Source organism: Dendropsophus ebraccatus, chromosome 6 (assembly GCF_027789765.1).
Source record: "Dendropsophus ebraccatus isolate aDenEbr1 chromosome 6, aDenEbr1.pat, whole genome shotgun sequence".
NCBI classification, from domain to species: domain Eukaryota; kingdom Metazoa; phylum Chordata; class Amphibia; order Anura; family Hylidae; genus Dendropsophus; species Dendropsophus ebraccatus.
The window spans coordinates 33286168-33304709 of record NC_091459.1 but is presented as its reverse complement, the minus strand read 5'-3'; the positions used below and the strand labels follow the sequence as shown (position 1 = coordinate 33304709).

The 18542-nt window shown below is 39.5% G+C and overlaps 1 protein-coding gene across 4 annotated transcripts in view; it reads left to right on the top strand.

The window, feature by feature from the left end:
• Nucleotides 1-18542, top strand: part of ASCC3 (activating signal cointegrator 1 complex subunit 3) — a 522423-nt gene that overhangs the window by 402488 nt on the left and 101393 nt on the right. For all 4 annotated transcript variants that reach the window (XM_069974770.1, XM_069974767.1, XM_069974768.1 and 1 more), the window contains 7 exons: nucleotides 3935-4111; nucleotides 4787-5012; nucleotides 7295-7449; nucleotides 14030-14128; nucleotides 14496-14664; nucleotides 15686-15906; nucleotides 16680-16765. In XM_069974770.1, the coding sequence (XP_069830871.1) occupies nucleotides 3935-4111; nucleotides 4787-5012; nucleotides 7295-7449; nucleotides 14030-14128; nucleotides 14496-14664; nucleotides 15686-15906; nucleotides 16680-16765 (1133 nt within the window). The remainder of the gene's footprint in view (nucleotides 1-3934; nucleotides 4112-4786; nucleotides 5013-7294; nucleotides 7450-14029; nucleotides 14129-14495; nucleotides 14665-15685; nucleotides 15907-16679; nucleotides 16766-18542) is intronic.

Below are 18542 nucleotides of genomic sequence, written 5' to 3'. Positions count from 1 at the left end.
GATTCTGTATAAGGAAGGCCATCACTCAATTTTGCAGCGCCATGCCATACCCAGTGGACAGCGCTTGATTGGAGCCAATTTCATCCTACAACAGGACAATGACCCTAAACACCTCCAAATTGTGCAAGAACTATTTACAGCAGAAGCAGCAGCTGGTATTCTATCATAGGTAATGGAGTGGCCAGCGCAGTCACCAGATCTGAACCCCATTGAGCTGTTGTGGGAGCAGCTTGACCGTATGGTACGCTAGAAGTGCCCATCCAACCAATCCAACTTGTGGGAGCTGCTTCTAGAAGCATGGGGTGCAATTTCTCCAGCTTACCTCAACAGATTAACAGCTAGAATGCCAAAGGTGTGCAATGCTGGAATTGCTGCAAAAGGAGGATTCTTTGACGAAAGCAAAGTTTGATGTAAGAACAATGTTATTTCACATACAAATCATTATTTCTAACCTTGTCAATGTCTTGACTCTATTTTCTATTCATTTCACAACGTATGGTGGTGAATAAGTGTGACTTTTCATGGAAAACACAAAATTGGGTGACCCCAAACTTTTGAACAGTGGTATATATATATATATATATATATATATATATATATATATATATATAATCAGCATTGTTAGAATACTACTACTACAGTATTCTTACCACAGAGCCAGGATTAACAATAGTGGTAGATGACATGATCTGTCTAATTGATGTAGCAGGATCTGCACAACCAGGGTTCTAACTGTGGCATCTCCACTCTGCAAATATGAAAATTCGCCAACATGCCAAATTTATTGATTTTCCATTTCAAGGGAAATTACTTTTATTTGCCTGACAGTTTACTTCAGTGAATCTGCGGCCCTTGGATTAAGGAGCTACGCATGCATGCGTCTTCCGCTGACCACCAGCTGCATGCCAGCGCTATAACTGTAATGAATACATTCAAAGTTAATACAAGATTGTTCTAATCTGGATGGATAGACATTTTCCTTTTGGTCAAATTGAAATGAAATCTCATCATTTGCAGGATGGTGGGGTTAGCAGGCCAATTTGTTTAGCATAGCAATTTTTTCTGTGTCAATGACAGCCTTAATAATAGTGATGAATAATAAAATGTAATTGTGTCATTATTAATATACTTTCAATTAGGTTGCTTTAGTTACAGAAGAACAATTTGCTCTGCAGCCTTATGAGAAAAATTGCTTTGACTTAGATATTGGGTGGAAGCAAGTAATAATTATATGTATTATTTTTTTTTTGTGCTAAAGTCCGAGACTATGAAATGTATGAAGACATAATATTAATAAGCAATTGTCTCCAAGGCTGTTTAATCCCGTATCCTACCTCCCGTGAAGATTATTAGGTTTTAGAATATTCTGGTAAAAATAATTCTCAACGAGATTTCACTCTTTATAGTCATGGGATGCTCCTGCATGGATAGATATCGTCTTGGCCTTTTTAGATACTTATTCAAGGCCTCTGAATAGACGTTCAGGCATGGTGGTCATTGAGGTTCACAGTCATACTTGCAAGAAAACACATATACACACTGTCAGGCAAATACACATTTATAAACACTAGGGGTCTGTTCACACTGAGTAAAACAGGTGGAATTCCATGCGAAGCCCCCGCTGCGGACTCCTCTCAGAATCCCGCCTGCCTCAGTGTGTCAATGGGATGCCTCGGCCGCCTCCACTCTCTGACGCTTTCCGCTCAAAAAATTGACATGTCAGTGGCGCATGAGGCATCACATTGACACACTGAGGCAGGCGGGATTCTAAACGGAGTCCGCAGCAGGGGCTCCGCACAGAATTCCACCTGTTTTACTCAGTGTGAACAGACCCTAATGCATGTGCACACACTGTGACATATATACATAGATATGCGCATTATTTCACACTTGACCCACTTCCCCCGTATGAGATTTTTGTCAAATTTCCTCACATTTAAAAATAACTCATATATTTCTCCATATAATAACCCATATGAGTGCTTAATTTTTGCTGGACAAATTGACCTTTTCAAAGGGGAAGTCCGGCAAAAACTTTTATTGAAGTATTGTATTGCCCCCCAAAAGTTATACAAATCACCAATATACACTTTTTTATGGGAAATGCTTATAAAGTGCTTTTTTCCTTGCACTTACTACTGCATTAAGGCTTCACTTCCTGGATAACATGGTGATGTCACTTCCTGGATAAAATGGTGATGTCACTTCCTGGATAAAATGGTAATGTCACAACCCGACTCCCAGAGCTGTGCGGGCTGTGGCTGCTGGAGAGGATGATAGCAGAGGGACACTGAGGGACACAGGGCACTGGAGGGACACTGAGCATCCCTCTGTCATCATCCTCTCCAGCAGCCACAGCCCGCACAGCTCTGGGAGTCGGGTCGTGACATCACCATTTTATCCAGGAAGTGAATCCTTGATGCAGTAGTAAGTGCAGGGAAAAAAGCACTGTATGTGCATGCATTTCACGTAATAAGTGTAAATTTGTGACTTTTGGGAGACAATACAATATTTTAATAAAAAATTTCGCTGGACTTCTCCTTTAATGACATGCTTCATTTTATGATAAAACAGACTTAAAAACAGGAAAAAATATTATGAACCATAATTGTAAAAAAACAAAAAAAACCTGCAGTTCTGCACCTATTAAGTGATTTTGCGCCTACAGTACATTGTTAACGTTGCAATAAATAAGATACTGTATGTAATCTTTATTCTGTAGGACAGGACAATTACAGCAATAGGCAGTTAATACCTTTTGTTTTGTTTTTTATAAACAAAAATATATATGGTTTTGAACCTCCATATTTTGACTTTTTTTTTTTATCTACGGATACACGTGGGAGCTTATTTTTTGCGCTATGAGCTGTAATTTTTATCAGTTTCAGTGTGTGTGTGTGTGTTTGCACATGCACAGAAAAACAGACCCCTAGCAGGCTAGCTGATGCCACAAAAGATGCAAGAATATGTTAGTTGTCGTCCAGCATTTTTCAGTACAAGAAGATTCAAAGTCGAAGAAGGAAATGGTGAAGGACACGGTATTCAGTCTGGCGTCTGGACCAATTAGGTGTTCTTACTTGATTTGCCAGTTGCCTTGAACTGTTCCATTGACAATAATGGGATCGGTTGTAGCATCATTTTTCCTTCTGTGTTTGACCACCTCTGCAGAGGAAGACTTTGTCAGATTTACTTTTCTGTAACTGGACCTGTTCACTGTCTCCACTGACATCACAGATGCCTGGAATAGTCTCATTGACAGCAATAAGTTTAGTACCGTGTCCGTTCCCCCTGGTGTTTTACTACCATGTCAGAGGGAGACTTTGCCAAACCGATGTATATATATCGGAAGGAGCCCATAAGTGGATTAATTTCTTTTCCTAGTCTTCCAAATCCTCTTTTTTTCCACTGGTGGCCTATATATATATATATCACACCTATTCTAGTACCAATTCCTATTTTAGCTCACATGCAAATTTCTATTGATTTCAGACTTATTTCTACTATGTCTTTCCTTTTCAATGTGTGTCCAGGTATTACTATTTCCTAATTATTATAGTTCTTGAACCATGCATCTGGCGTTGTAGTCAGATCTACGTTCCCTAGATATGACAGCTGTTAGCTCGCAGAGTTTGTTTCCTAGGGTACAAGCTATTATATGAAGAATATCATGTTTGATTTTATTCTGAAAATCAACTGCAAAACAAACCACTGAAAATCAACTGCGTCTATGACACCAACAACCATGTGTTCAGTAATACCAATACACTGATTGAGGACAAATTTGTGACAATTCATTGCCCTGGAAATACCTGGAAGTAAGCATAATTGGTTGCAACACTCTTTCATGTGCCTGGTCATCCATTCAGCCCTTTATAGCTTGTATTTATTTATTTTATACTTTATATTTAATGTGTTTTTTTTTTTTACATGATAGGTTCGTGATGAGGAGAGCGAAGAATTAGAGCATCTAATTGATAATTATTGTGAACTGCCTGTCGCCGGTGGAGTGGAAAATGGCTATGGAAAAATAAATATTCTTCTTCAGACATATATCGGACGTGGAGAAATGGACAATTTTTCACTCATATCTGATTCGGCATATGTTGCCCAGGTAATATTAGAATTGGTGAATATTCGTAAAATGTGCAGATCTTAGAATTAAAAACAAATAAATATTTCAGACATTTTAACAAATTTCTCTTTTATTGTGCTAAAGCAAATGCTCTAAATCACAGTGTTGCGTTTTACACAAAACGATTATCGGGCATATTCGCTTAATAGAAGACAAAGATCAGCCAACAGAACGTTTGCACAATGTCGGTAGTAAACAGTAAATAATAGCCAGCCTGATATGATCCCTCAGAAGAGGTACTTTAAAATAAATTGCTGGAAAAGTTAATGCTCCAGCAGAAAGGAGTTGGGACAAACAGTGCACCATAATATGTTGTGTATGGGGCTGTGTAATCACAGAGTAGAAATGCTGACCCCATTGTAGGCACGTCAGCACCAGAACTGGGCCATGGAGCAATCGAGGCGAGAAGACTAGGCCTACGCTCATGACTGCTGTTTTGCTAACTTGGCCCAGCTTTGATTTAGCATCTGTGCTGGAAAATTGAGTTTCAGTGAGGTCCATTTCTCATTGGGATAGACTTTTTTTTTGTAGTACCGAGGGCAACTGCACAATATTAGGCAGAATGTTTTGATATAATGACAGAATGGTTATCATCAATTGGTCCATCCCTATAAGTTTCAGAGACATCTGACATTTACGTTTTTGTTTTTATAGAATGCTGCAAGAATTGTGAGAGCTCTCTTTGAGATAGCCCTAAGGAAAAGATGGCCAGCAATGACTTACAGGCTTTTAAACCTTAGCAAAGTCATCGACAAGCGTCTGTGGGGCTGGGCTAGCCCCCTAAGGCAATTCTCTGTTCTTCCCCCTACTGTGCTCACAAAGCTGGAAGAGAAGAAACTAACCATCGATAAACTGAGGGATATGGGAAAAGATGAGATTGGTAAAATAAATAGTTTAATCTATGTCAAATCTATGTTGGTTTTAGTGAGCCCTCGACCACTCTACACTGTAAACTATTAATCTTTCCTCTATTGCTGCAGCAGCTGTGGCCGTCCACTTTCTGGCTTGTTTGCTGTGCGTGTTCCTATTGTAACAGATATTCACACAGATCTAGGATGCTTTCTGTTTTTCACATTATTCTCTATGAATGTTTCCTGTTTTGGTTTTTGGACCACTTTCTCTCATATTCGATGTATCTCTCTACTTAGTAGTAAGTCGTTGTACGACGGCCATGATAATTACGAAAATATATGTTACCTTGCCATGTATGGGATCCCGGCCGGAGCAAATACACATAGTATACGCTCCTACGGGGATCCCTTGCAGCGCCGCAAACAACTGACATGTCAGTTTTCTGCGGCCGCTACTCATTGAATAGCGGCCGCAGAAAACCCTGTCAGTGCACACTATGGAGCGAGCGGCTCCTGATGCTCGCTTCATAGCGTGCAGTGGGGAGTTCAGAGGTGGGCACATACTGATGCGCCCACATCAGAGCTCTGCGGCCCTAAAGATCATCTGGTCAGTACTGCAGTACCAGCCGGCATGATCTTTTCAGAGACCGGCTGTTCCGTTACCCGGAAGGGTCACCGAACGGCCGGTCTCTGACATAGTGTGAACATAGCCTTACTGTGTGTGTGTGTGTGGAACATTCTGTAGGAGACCAGTGAGTCATAGTTGTTGAGGTTTGGGGAAATATGGATCTTAAAGGGGTACTTTGGCAAAAACAAAAATTCAAATCCTCTGGTGTCAGAAAGTTCTATAATATATTTCTGTTTAATCTGAAGCCTTCCAGTAATTATCAATTGCTGAATGTCCTGCAGGAAGTGATGCGTTCTATCCAGTCTGCCACCTCTGTCTGTGACAGGAACTGTTGAAAGCAAAAGATTTGCTACTGCTTTGGACAATTCCTCTGAAAAAATTAAAAAACACCGGAGGCGCACATAGTGTGTTACTGCAAACACAATATAAAAGGTGGCTTCAGAGCCGCTCACCTGGGGTGGTCGTGCAACGAGCCCGACAGCGCTGATCGCATAATGAAATATATATCCACTTGCAACCAGCCTGTGGGGCCGGGGGATCCTGGTGGAGAATCAGAAGAAGGTTGTGCAGGCTGGAGGTACAAAAGTGCAAAGGGTCTGGGACTTTAGTGGCGCTGACGGCATCCGATGGATTTTACTCCTTGAATGATGGGAGTAGTAGTGGTGGATGTACAATCCTGCAATAAAGTTTTGATTGTACATCTACCACTACTACTCCCATCATTCAAGAAGTAAAATCCATCAGATGCCATCAGGACCACTAAAGTCCCAGACCCTTTGCACAACCTTCTTTTGGACAGTTCCTGACACAGACAAAGGTGGCAGCAGAGATCACTGTGTCCGACTAGACAGAATACGCCACGTCCTGCAGGACATACAGCAGCTGAAAAGTACTGGAATACTTAAGTTTTTTTAAATAGTAGTATATTACCAATCGATATAATCTTCTCTTCCAAGTTTATTTAAAAGGAATAAAAAAATCAGCTTTTTAGTACCCCTTTAAACACTAACCCCAAAGGGTTAGTATTTTTTCACATGGACTTTTGTGCTCTTGTGTAGAAATTGCATTTTGTCCTGCACTGATCAGTAGAAATTGTGGGGTTTTTTTGTTTATGGGATACCCTCAAGATTTCCGTAGAGATGATGACAGTGTCTGTAGCTGCAGACAGGAATATAAGAAAAACGTCCATTAAGTTTCCTGTATGTGAGTGGAGAAGGACTGGTCAGCGACATTTTATCTTCCTGTCCCTGAGAATTTTTCTTTAATCGTGCTCTTATTTTTCCTACTTATTAACAATGGGTAGATAATGAATACATAAATAATTATTTATAAATATAAATAGCGTTTGCATATTCCAGATTGGCCACATTTATCGTGACACGTTAGAAAATGTCCAAATTCTATTGTCTCTAATATTTGGGGCTATTTTTAACTTTGGTGTATGGAAATCATTGATTGGGTTAACAATTATTATTCCAAGTTGCTAATACTAAAACCGCACTATACTAATTCCAGTTAAGTATTACAAAACATTAGAACATGCCAGGTCAAAAAAGTCAGTCATTTGTACACCACAATGCAAAGCATGTAAGCTGTAATATGCTCGTCTAGCTGATTTACAAGTCTGATTGCATTAGTGTTCCTGTATATGCAAACGTTTCTAACCTATTGTACCTTTTTTAGGTCACATGCTCCATCATGTGAACATTGGGCTAAGGGTGAAACAGTGCGTCCATCAAATTCCATCCATTACAATGGAAGCGACTATCCAGCCAATTACCCGCACCGTTCTAAGAGTTCGACTAACTATCAATCCAGACTTCAAGTGGAATGATCAGGTATTACCGTCACTTCTAATGGGCTAACTACCTAAGTATAAGGACAAAAAAAAAATAGTACACTATCTTGTATCACAGTATTCCAGTGTGTGGTGTTCAACTCTAATAGAGCCCTTGCTGAGAAGGTTCCCTTAAAGGGTTAGTTCACCAAAAACTTTTTTCTTTCAAATCAACTGGTGCCACAAAGTGCCAGAGATATGTAATTTACTTCTATAAAAAAAAAAAAATCTCAAGTCTTCCAGTACTTATCAGCTGCTGTATGCATGAAAAGGTGTATTTTTTCCAATCTGGAGAGCAGGGAGGTTTTCTGTGGGGATTTGCTACTGCTCTGGACAGTTCCTATCAAAGACAGAGGTGGCAGCAGAGAGCACTGTGTCGGACTGGAGAGAATACACCGCTTCCTGCAGGACATACTGCATCTAATAAGTACTGGAAGACATATTGTCAACTCAGAATATTACTCCATTAATGTTAGAAAATGACTGATTCAGTGTCCCTATGTAAAAGCTCTTTCACTGTATGCAAACTTATACATAGATAGCTGTCAGTCACTGAGAAGGACCACCCACTTAACTACTTAACCCAAAGTAAGCAGAGACTTTAATAAAGGAATAAAAAGTTATCCTGGAACTTTGCCCTTAAAAACTGTATCTGCTCTCACTTTATAGCATGCTGTTTGCAGAGTGGACTTCATTTTTAACATGACAGGTTCCCATTAACGTTCCCTTTAATGTTGTCCCGCCGTTTGAAGCGGACACATGGCCCCAACTCACATCCGTAGCAAGTACTGATGTGTATATGGGGCCATAGAAATTAATAGATCCCCATTCTGCCCGTAGATGCTGAACCACAGTCAGACAGAATTAGCAGATGTCTGAAAGAGGCCTAACTGCTGCTTGGAATTATAGATAAAGCTACAGGAGCCACCCCTTGGCTGGGTCCTTCCTGGAGGGATATCTGGCTAGTCCCGTGTTTCGAGACTCTTAAATGAGGCTCCACAGGCTCTTCTTTTGGATATTTATGTTTCCCAGGGAGCAATGCACTTAGGAGTTCACTGCATTGAGTGCTTTAACCGTCAGCCAGCAGTGTTATCGTTTGGCTGGTCTCCCTGGGATCAGTGATCTGTTTCTCTTATAGATAAAGCTTGTGAATCCTGTTGTCCCCACCTACACATAGAAATTCACAGTTTTTCTTAAATAAGAATATTAAGGATGATCCAGACTTAAGAAAACATGGCCGCCTTCTTCCAGAAACAGCACCTTTATTTTCCCCAGTTTGAGTTTTTCTGTTCAGTTCTTTTGAAAAGAACAGAACTCAACTGTAATAACACACACAACCTGAGGACAGGGGAGGTGCTGTTTTTACAAGCCAATAGTTGTTTTTGTTTTGTTTTTTTCTAATTCTGCATAACCCCTTAATGACAAATGACGTAAATGTATGCCATCCATGTCCGTCACTTAAAGACAGATGGCATACATCTACATCTTGACCTGTACAGGCTCTATGTAGTGATCTCTGGAGCTGTGTTCACTTCATAGAGGGTTAGGACTGGCTTCTATTAGCAGCCGGACCCTCACCATCAATGATGGGCTGCTGCGATAATGCGTCCGCCCACCACTAACCCCTTAAGCGCCACTTTTAACTGTAAGGTATACTAATCACCTCCGTGCAGTCTGATCTTCAGCCACAGGCAGGCTCTACCAGAAGAGAGCAGATAACATCAATCAATGCTATGCTATGGCATAGTACTGACCAGTGTATGCAATCTAGTGATTGCATGTAATAGTTCCCCAGGGAGACTTGAAAAGTGTTTTTTTTTAATGTTTAAAAAAAATATGACATAGCCCCTCCCCAATAAAAGTTTAAATCACCCGCTTTCCAATTTTATAAAAGCTATTTAAACATGCATATCTCTGTGTTTAGACTGACCTTTAGAATTAAGATATCTAGTAAATTTTACCATAAAGTGCATTACATTAACACAGAAACCTCACAAAAATTACAAAATTGTATTGCTTTTTTCTGATTGCTTCCAATAAATAATATTTTGGGGGTTCATTTTGTGATGGATTAAAAGGTATTGTTACATTGTGAAAAAAACAAGCCCTTACATGCCCTGTATATGGGAAAGTAAAAGCGCTATGGCTCTTAGAAGGCAGAGAGGAAAAAACGCAAAAGTGAAAATTGGCGCGGCCATTAAGGCCATTTTTGGCTTGGTCATGAAGTGGTTAAAGTGCTATCTCTCTGACAGCTTCAAAAAGTTATTTGGTACGTGTTATGCTGTATAAGTTCCCAGTCACATAACCTTTTTTTGTTCTGTGTTAATATTTCATAAAAAGATAAATGGAGGTAAGATGCTCAATTTAGCTGTATATTTAGATTCTTTTACCCAGCATAAAATCAGCAGCATATACTATACAATGTATGTGAACATACCCCATAGAGAATAATGTATAGCATAGAAAATTAGACTTGCTATTCCATGTCTCAAAAATACACATGTTAAATACATAGCATATTAGCTTATGGGTAACTGATATCAATGTATCTCATCGGTCCCCAGCAATAAAACATATACTCACCTAAACGTAAGCTTTTCAGGATATATCTGTTATATCTTTTAAACAGATTCCTAATAGTGCCACCTGTCACCCATAGGCTACAATACAATTGATTTAATAGATCTGCCTGTGACTTATGGATGCAAACTGGTTAGGTATTTGTCACAAACCCAGTTTAACACATACAGTATGTTAACTAGAGACTTAAACACCTTCTATGTTAATCTACGGTAAGTATTAAGATTTGTCTTCCCCAAAATTTGTAATGCTTGAAAAAAATTATAATTATATTGGTGAGAAACTGAATAAATTATGTATGTTTGTGTGCATGTGTAAATACATATATATATATATATATATATATATATATATATATATATATATATAATTTTTTATTGTTACTATTTTTTATTATTTTTTTTTTTTATAGTACATGGAATATATAGCTATGTAAATATGCAAAGCCTTAATTTTGGCTAGCTGGAAATGATGTCACAATGCCTCCAAGCGTTTCATGGCTTTAAATTCATTATGTAATTCGGCTAAACAGATGTTTAATTCATTATTGGAACATGATAGAAAAATAACAAGGCGGAAAAAGGAAACAAAAGGAAGCTAATGTCTGCCCGAGTGATGAGGTGGTTACAGTTTTGTCATGTTCAGCACCAGTACAAAGCTCATTAATGCCTGCTGTTGGATTTAACCTTTAGGTCAGCTCACTGACTTGCCAATCTTTTGTAAAACATAGACTGAACACGGTGAGAGGCACTCGGTCACCCAGTATGTGGTGACCCAAACAGTTCACAAGGTCAACACCCTGTAGCTCTTTATCTCCGATGCAGCCTTTATGCCTTACGTGTTCATTATCCTGTCTGGTTTTTACATCTCTAGGACAATCCTGGCAGATCGTTTTTTTTTTGTTTTTTTTTTCTTTTCCTTTGAAAGTTAATTTAAAAAAGTTACAGTGATAAGCTTACGGTTAAGTCCCAAAGCTAGTGCGGAATTTATTTGAATCTATTTTCCATATTACATTTGGAGATTTATGCCTGCATAGTACATTAGTTACCTCGGTGTCACCGTTGAGTGAGAAATACTATAAATGTTGATTTAAGTTTTATGAAGTAATCTTCATTTATCTCATAATACAGTGCACCACTCAGGCGACACAATAAATGAGGGAAATGAATTGTTGTCGGATAGCGTCTAGCTTGCAATTAATCTAATATTTTTTTCCCGACTGAACCTGCTTGTACATTTATTTATCCCATCTAGTTTTAAGGAAACAAGCTAATCATGGTGTTTCTAAGTAACATTACCGATTGCATTTGATCTGTATGTGGCGGAGAGTTTTTTTTTTTTTTACCTCGCTTTATGTCAGAAAGTTTACAGATTTAAAGCAGCATATAAAATACACTACAGCGTGACAACGCGTTGCGCATCTCACCATGTTGTTACTGGGTGACTTTTTGGGAATAATAATAAAAATGATTTGGAGATTATTATTCTTTTCCTGTGCGTTATATAGGAAATGGGGGTAAGATCCGAAGCAAGGTGAAAAAATATTATTCTACTGAAAGAGTAGTAGATGTTTGAAACTATCTACCAGCAGATGTGGTTGTTAAATAGGATGTAAAAGTTGGCTGGAATTATCCTATATCCTCAGATCAATAGAAAAGGGAAATAAGGGCAAACTAGATGGTGTATTCCTAATTTATTAGCACTGCACCCCTTTATTCTCAGGATCAGTGGAGACCCCCGCCTTTGGACTCTCATGGATCAGAAAGTGCATATCCTAACTTTTATGTTTTCAAAAATTGTCAGTGATGTTTTTTTCTAATGATCCATTTTACTATTTATTTTATAAAATAATTCTGTAATCTTGTAGTCTTCTTTTTGGCCACTAGGCCTAAAACTAATCCGAGACTTCCTGTTTATTGAAGCAGACAGGAGTACAGTGACAGGGGACATCAATGTATAGATAACAGAGGTACACACAATAGCTGTTGCTGACAACTTAGCCCCCTCCCATGTAGAATGACTTCTATAAAGATCACTGATCATACTCAGAAGTCGTTCTCATTCATTTGAATGGTACAGGTCTTGTCTGTTGGGTCCTATGGTCCATGAGGCTTGCTATAACGCATAAGGCTGGGTTCGCACTGCGTTTTTCTGATTTGTTTAAAGTATATGTTTTACAATTGTGTTCGCTCTCCCTTGTCTTTTCTTTGACATATTGTAATACTGGTAAGGAATACCAAGATCTGGAAGGATTGCAGCGGACTAGACCTATTGCTAGTTGGGCGTTTTTCATTTAACCCTTAGACGCCCCAGTACGTTACTGTACATCCTGGCGTCGCTAGCAGAGTTCAGAGGGGGGCCGCGTGGTTACCCCGCTCTGAACCGCTGCGATCCCGGGTGCTATATGCAGCCCGGGACCGTGGCTATTAGTGGACGTGGTCTGATTGCTGTACCCGCTAATTAGGCATTTAGATGCAGCTATCAAAGTTGACAGCTTCATCTCAATGCTTGCTGTCCCCCATCATTTGTGGTGTAGCAGAGGGATCGCCCCCTGCGACGAGATCGCGGAGGAGCGATCCCTGCATCTGGTCTGGGACTGGGTCTGTGCCGTAATGACGCTGATCTCAGTTCAGCATTCTATTGCTCTCGGCTGCAGCAGCCGAGAGCAATAGAACACAGATCTCATGGATCTATACTGTATATCTATACCGCATAGATCTCAATGAGAGATTAGAGTAGTAATACTAGTCCCCCAGGGGGACTTCTAGTATGTGTGTTAAAAAAAAAGTGTTTTTTTTTTTTTTTTTCAATAAAAAAACCCCCTCCCCTAATAAAAGTTTGAATCACCCCCTTTTCCCATTTTATAACTAAAAATAAACAAACATGTTTGGTATCGCTGTGTGTGTAATCGCCTGAACTATTAACATAATTCTGATCTTGTGCGGTAAACGGCATAAGCGCAAATAAATTCCAAAGTGCAAAATTGCGCATTTTTCGTTTCATCAAATCTAGAAAAACTGTAATAAAAAGCAATTAAAAAGTCGCATATGTGCAATCAAGGTGCTGATAGAAAGAACACATAATGGCGCAAAAAATGGCGCACAGCCCCATAGACCAAAGGATAAAAGTGTTCTAAGTATTATAAGCATGGTAATAAAGCAATTTTAAGGAACATATATTTTTTTTTAAAAAAAGGTTTTCATTTTTTTAAAGCCATCAAAGAAAATAAAAGTTATACAAGTTACATATGATCGTAATCGTACTGACTTGAGTAACATATATAAGTCGTCAGTTTTACCCAAGGCGAACAGCGTAAAAACAAACACACACACACAAATAAAAATAATTGTGTGTTTTTTCTCAATTTAACCAAACATATAATTTTTTTTCTGGTTTCACGGCATATTTTCGGCAAACGTTACGTCTGTCATTGTAAAGTACAATTAGTGGCACAAAAAATAAGGGCTCATCTGGGTCTCTAGGTGAAAAAAATGCAAGCGCTGTGGCCTTATATACACGAGGAGGAAAAAAGGAAAGCGCAAAAATGAAAACTCGCTTTGTCCCCTAAGGGTTAAGGAGAGTTGTGTTGAGACACCACTCCCAAATGTAAGTGCTATTTTTGTGGAGAGCTCTATTCTGATTGAAGGAACGGTACAGCTCCCGAAAACCCTTTTTTTTTTTCTTTTTTTTTCATAAATCAAAAAATGGAAACAGATTAGGAAAAATGACTTGTTCCAGTATCTGGCTCTAATCAGTTAAAGGGACTGCAAGAGCATATGGGACACTTAAATAATTTTGGAACAGTTGTATTTAAACAGGATACATACAGTATATAAAAGATGTGATGTTCATGGATAGTCATGAAATGTTCAGATTTACCAAATGACTGATGTATGTATCAACATCTGAAATGCATGAGTGCGCATGTGATACATGAACCAGGAAATCTGATTTTAGAACCTATTATCTGAGCTTTCCCACTGTATGTTGTTGTATCCTAGGTGCATGGGACTGTTGGAGAACCTTGGTGGATTTGGGTTGAGGATCCTACTAATGACCATATTTATCATTCAGAATACTTTCTACTTCAGAAGAAACAGGTATAGTACTGATACAGCATTTACCTTTGTGACTGCGGCTTCCTTTGCTTTGACCTATGGATAAAATATTGTAGTTATAAAAAAAAATTTATATAAAGAGGATTTCATGTCACCTTTTCTTAGAACGCGGCATTGTGTTGTGCATGAATAAATTGACAGCTGGACATTGCTATAATATGGCAGGATCTGCCCCGATTGGACTGTATCAGACTGTGTAGGGACAAGGCGAATAGTCAGTTTATTCCTGCATCTCCAGGAAGAATATCAGAGTAAATGCAGAAGGCACTGCCGTGTTCGGAGGGCTGAATGGTCCTCTGTAAATAGGCTGTTCATGTTACCTTTATTAAGATCAGTTTCCTTCTTTCAGGTTGTCACTATAGAGCAGCAGTGTCTGGTGTTCACAATACCCATCTTTGAACCATTACCCTCCCAATACTATATCAGAGCCGTTTCTGATCGATGGCTGGGAGCTGAAGCCGTGTGTATAATCAATTTCCAACATCTCATTTTGCCGGAGAGGCATCCACCACACACGGGTAAGAAGTTGGTGCACAAGTTTAACACATATACATACATTCTTACAGTTTCAATGCTTGGATCAGACCAGTCATTCTTTATAGACTCGAAACACATACACCATTAACATTGTCTTTGTTCAGCAAGTGCAAAGGGGACCTGTCTCACTTCCCTCAACATACATGTTATTCCTATATAGTGATGGACAGTACGTTTACAATTACATTATAACATTTTTCCACATTATATCTAAGTGACCTTTGATGGATCTGCTGGAATTCGGATGGTCTTTATGACCATTTTTTGTCAGTTTAGGTCATGAAAGCTCATGAATTTAGCAGATTCATGGTCCAAATTTTTTGAAATGTCTATTCTTCGCTAGAAAACTTCTTAGTGTAATTGCAGAGATACTGCACATTGTTATAACGGATCAGTAGTGATGGCCGACCTAAATTCCCATGAACATGACAGTACCCTCCAGATTTAAGAAGAAGACATTTGTAAATTAAGTAGCTATGATTCTGTGGCTATACATAAGAGGCCTCCTTAGTTTTCTAACTTGATCTTACTAAATCAGTCTTTGTTGTGTTGGTGTGTTTCAATGTTGTTGTCTTTTAACTTGCTTTTCTTGCATTATATTAGGCGTTGGTGAGCTATTTTTAGTTTACCTTTCATTATACAAAACCTTTGACAATTCATAGAGACATGTCAAAAGTTTTGATTGGTCCTTGCCTGAGAGCTCCGACGCTTACTAATAAGGAGATAGAGCAGGGAGAAGACTGCTGCAGTGCCTCTTCTCTCCGCTCTGAATTTTAAAAAAGTATCGGACTTATAACTTTTAACTCAGAGCAGGGAGAGGAGGGGCTGCAGCTGCAGTCCTATCCCCGCTCTATCTCCCAATCGGTACAGGTCTGAGCACTCAGACTTATGAAAACCTTTGGCGTGTCTCTATGATATGTCCAAAGTTAGTATAACGACAGGTACACTTTAATTTCTATGGAAGGTAAATAAATTCCCTGCTTTCTTTTGGTTCTTTTTCAGAATTACTGGATTTGCAGCCTTTGCCAGTCACTGCCTTGGGACATAGAGAATATGAAGCCCTTTACAAATTTACACATTTCAACCCAGTTCAGACTCAGATCTTTTATACTCTTTATCATACGGACACAAATGTTCTCCTCGGGGCTCCCACAGGCTCTGGAAAAACAGTAGCTGCCGAGTTGGCCATCTTTAGAGTCTTCAACAAGTATCCAACATCCAAGGTCAAAAATGAGTTTCAATATATTTATGTATAGAGTGAGTTATAAAGGTTTAAAAGGGTTGTCCAGGGGAATAAAAATATTTTTGGTTATTGTTTTTTGTCAGATCATAAATCTTCTCTACTGGGGGTCTGTGTGGGCCCTCTGGAGCCTGTTCACCATGTGTATGTCCCTCATGTAACCACTGCTCCCAACACCTCCTAACAGCTTGGTCAGAGTGGCCTAAAGGCAGAATTTTTATTGAAATCCTGCTTCTCTCATTTCGATGATGGACCTTCTCTCCAAGTCTGTTAACTGAGTGCATCATAGAGGCTTGTCTAGGAGTCAATGATCTTTAACCAAGGGTTACTCTACCCAGAAGTAGCTTCTGAGAGACTTTTGAAGCAATTATATGCCCTCTTGTAGCAGAACCCAGTGTCTTATCAGATAATACCTGTAATCATTCTTATATTTGTCTGAAAGATACCCATATCCAACATTTGTATCTGGGTGAATTTTTTTCTAATGTCTGTAGATGATAGTAAAAAGACATGCATGCAACTCTAACGTGCTCAAATCCGATCGGTCGGCATTTGAATACCAGTGGCTGAATGTGTTTGATGCAGCCCTAGGGAGTCTTTCCAGCCTTTTCTAGGCAGCCTTAGGGCTACATCCAATTTCTGCAGCCACCGGTATTCAAATGCCGAATGATGAAACTCGAGCATGCTGGAGTTGGCCCCTTATATTTTTATCCTACTGATTGGCACAAATTGTTTCCCCTTTGCTTGTGTTTCTAGGCGGTCTATATAGCTCCACTGAAGGCTCTAGTCCGTGAAAGAATGGAGGACTGGAAAGTAAGGATTGAAGAAAAACTTGGCAAAAAGTAAGTATCTGATCACTCAGTGTAATTTTACCTAAAGTAGGTAAATGACATAACTGGGACTTTGGGACTACAAACGTTTTACTTCAAGTCATCGTACCAGGTAGATTAAGAGGATGACACCAGCTTAGGAGCAGCCCCAGTGTTACCCGCCGCAGGACCTATCTGGCACATATTGTTGGGCTCCTGCCACAACTGACAGCAGAAGAGTGGAGCTTCAATCCCACCAGTTTATCCTTTAGAAATTCACACGCTCCTTTGATCACAGATGCTATGAAGTGTGAAGCTGTGGGCCGGCATTAGGAAGTCCTGGTATCTTTATGATGGCGGGAGCTCCAAACCTGTTCAAATCTTCCCGCTACTGTAGAAGGAAAAAGAAATAAAAAGATTTGAACAGGATCGGAGCTCCCAGCATCATAATGATACATAATGCCAGGCGATCCTGATGGTGATCGCAGCTTCACACTCTGTAGCACATTAAACACTATAAAAAAATAATTTAAAAAAGCAATTTTTGTTAATCATGCCTCCATAAAAATGAAATAAATGGTAATGAAAATATTACAAACAAAATGTACATCGTACATGTAGTATACCATATAAAAAAAAGAGGTATTGCTGTGTTTGTACTGACCGGCAGAATATCAGTAACATGTCATTAAAAATTATAGGATTTTCTTAATCCTTGTTCATTAAAAAAATGAAATAAAACATCAAAATTGTCTGATGTTGCCAAAAATAGTACCACTAAAAAAATGTAAACTGTGCCCTTGTACAGCTCTGTTAGTTAAAAAATTACCCCGAATATGCAAACACACATAATTTCTTTTTTGGGGGTTTGAAAATGTAATAAACCATAAAAAACGGGTCTAAATTTGGTATCGCCAAGTTCCAGTGCTGCTCCTCCCCAGGTGGTGGGAAAAGCTGGATCCGGTCCTGGGAAATTGGACTATAACTAGCTGAGTAGGGCTGGTATGACTCGGGTCCCTGTTCAGACCAGGAAGTGGTCAGGGGGGCGGGAACCGGAGTGGGGGACAGTAGACCCCTGCATTGGAGCCAGAGAGGTAGGTGCATGTTGTTATGTACAAGCCAAAAAGACAGAAATGGCTACACATCGCACCCATGGCTGACACGAAAGCTTGTTCAGCTACATTAAAAACCAGAAGTTAGTATACAATTTGATCAAACCATATTGCCTCATGTACCACGTGCAGGTCTTCTGATACACATGAGTCCCTAACCAAAAAACATCACTGTGCCGGTCAGCGAACACAATCCCCGCAAAGCGTGCGCAAGCCAAGAAGGGGGGCCACGGAATGGCCTGCAACTTCAATGTCACAGGACCAAACCCCAAAGGGCCCCCCGAACCCCGCAGGCACCACCGGCGGAGAGAGTGGGCACCAAACAACACAAGTGTGAACAAGCTCTTACCTCTCACCATTACTCCTGCAGGTAGAAACGGAGAATCAAAGGAGGTACTTACCATATGTACACAGGTGCTTCCTGCTAATTTGGATCACATGGGTCTTACAAAGGAGAAGTGCCAGCCAAAATAAAAAAAAGGGACAGAATACATAAAATATGCACAAGCCACCTCTTCCCCAGCTCTTTTGAAAAAAAAAATTGTCTGACGCTGGACTTCTCCTTTAAGGTTTTCCTCCTCAACTCATTCATATACTCCATGCACTTCTGTGCAAAATTGTAGGTTATCTTAAACCAAACCAGTTTATCTTGTAAACCAAACCAGTTATGTTAAAAATACCCCCATTCTCAGAGATGT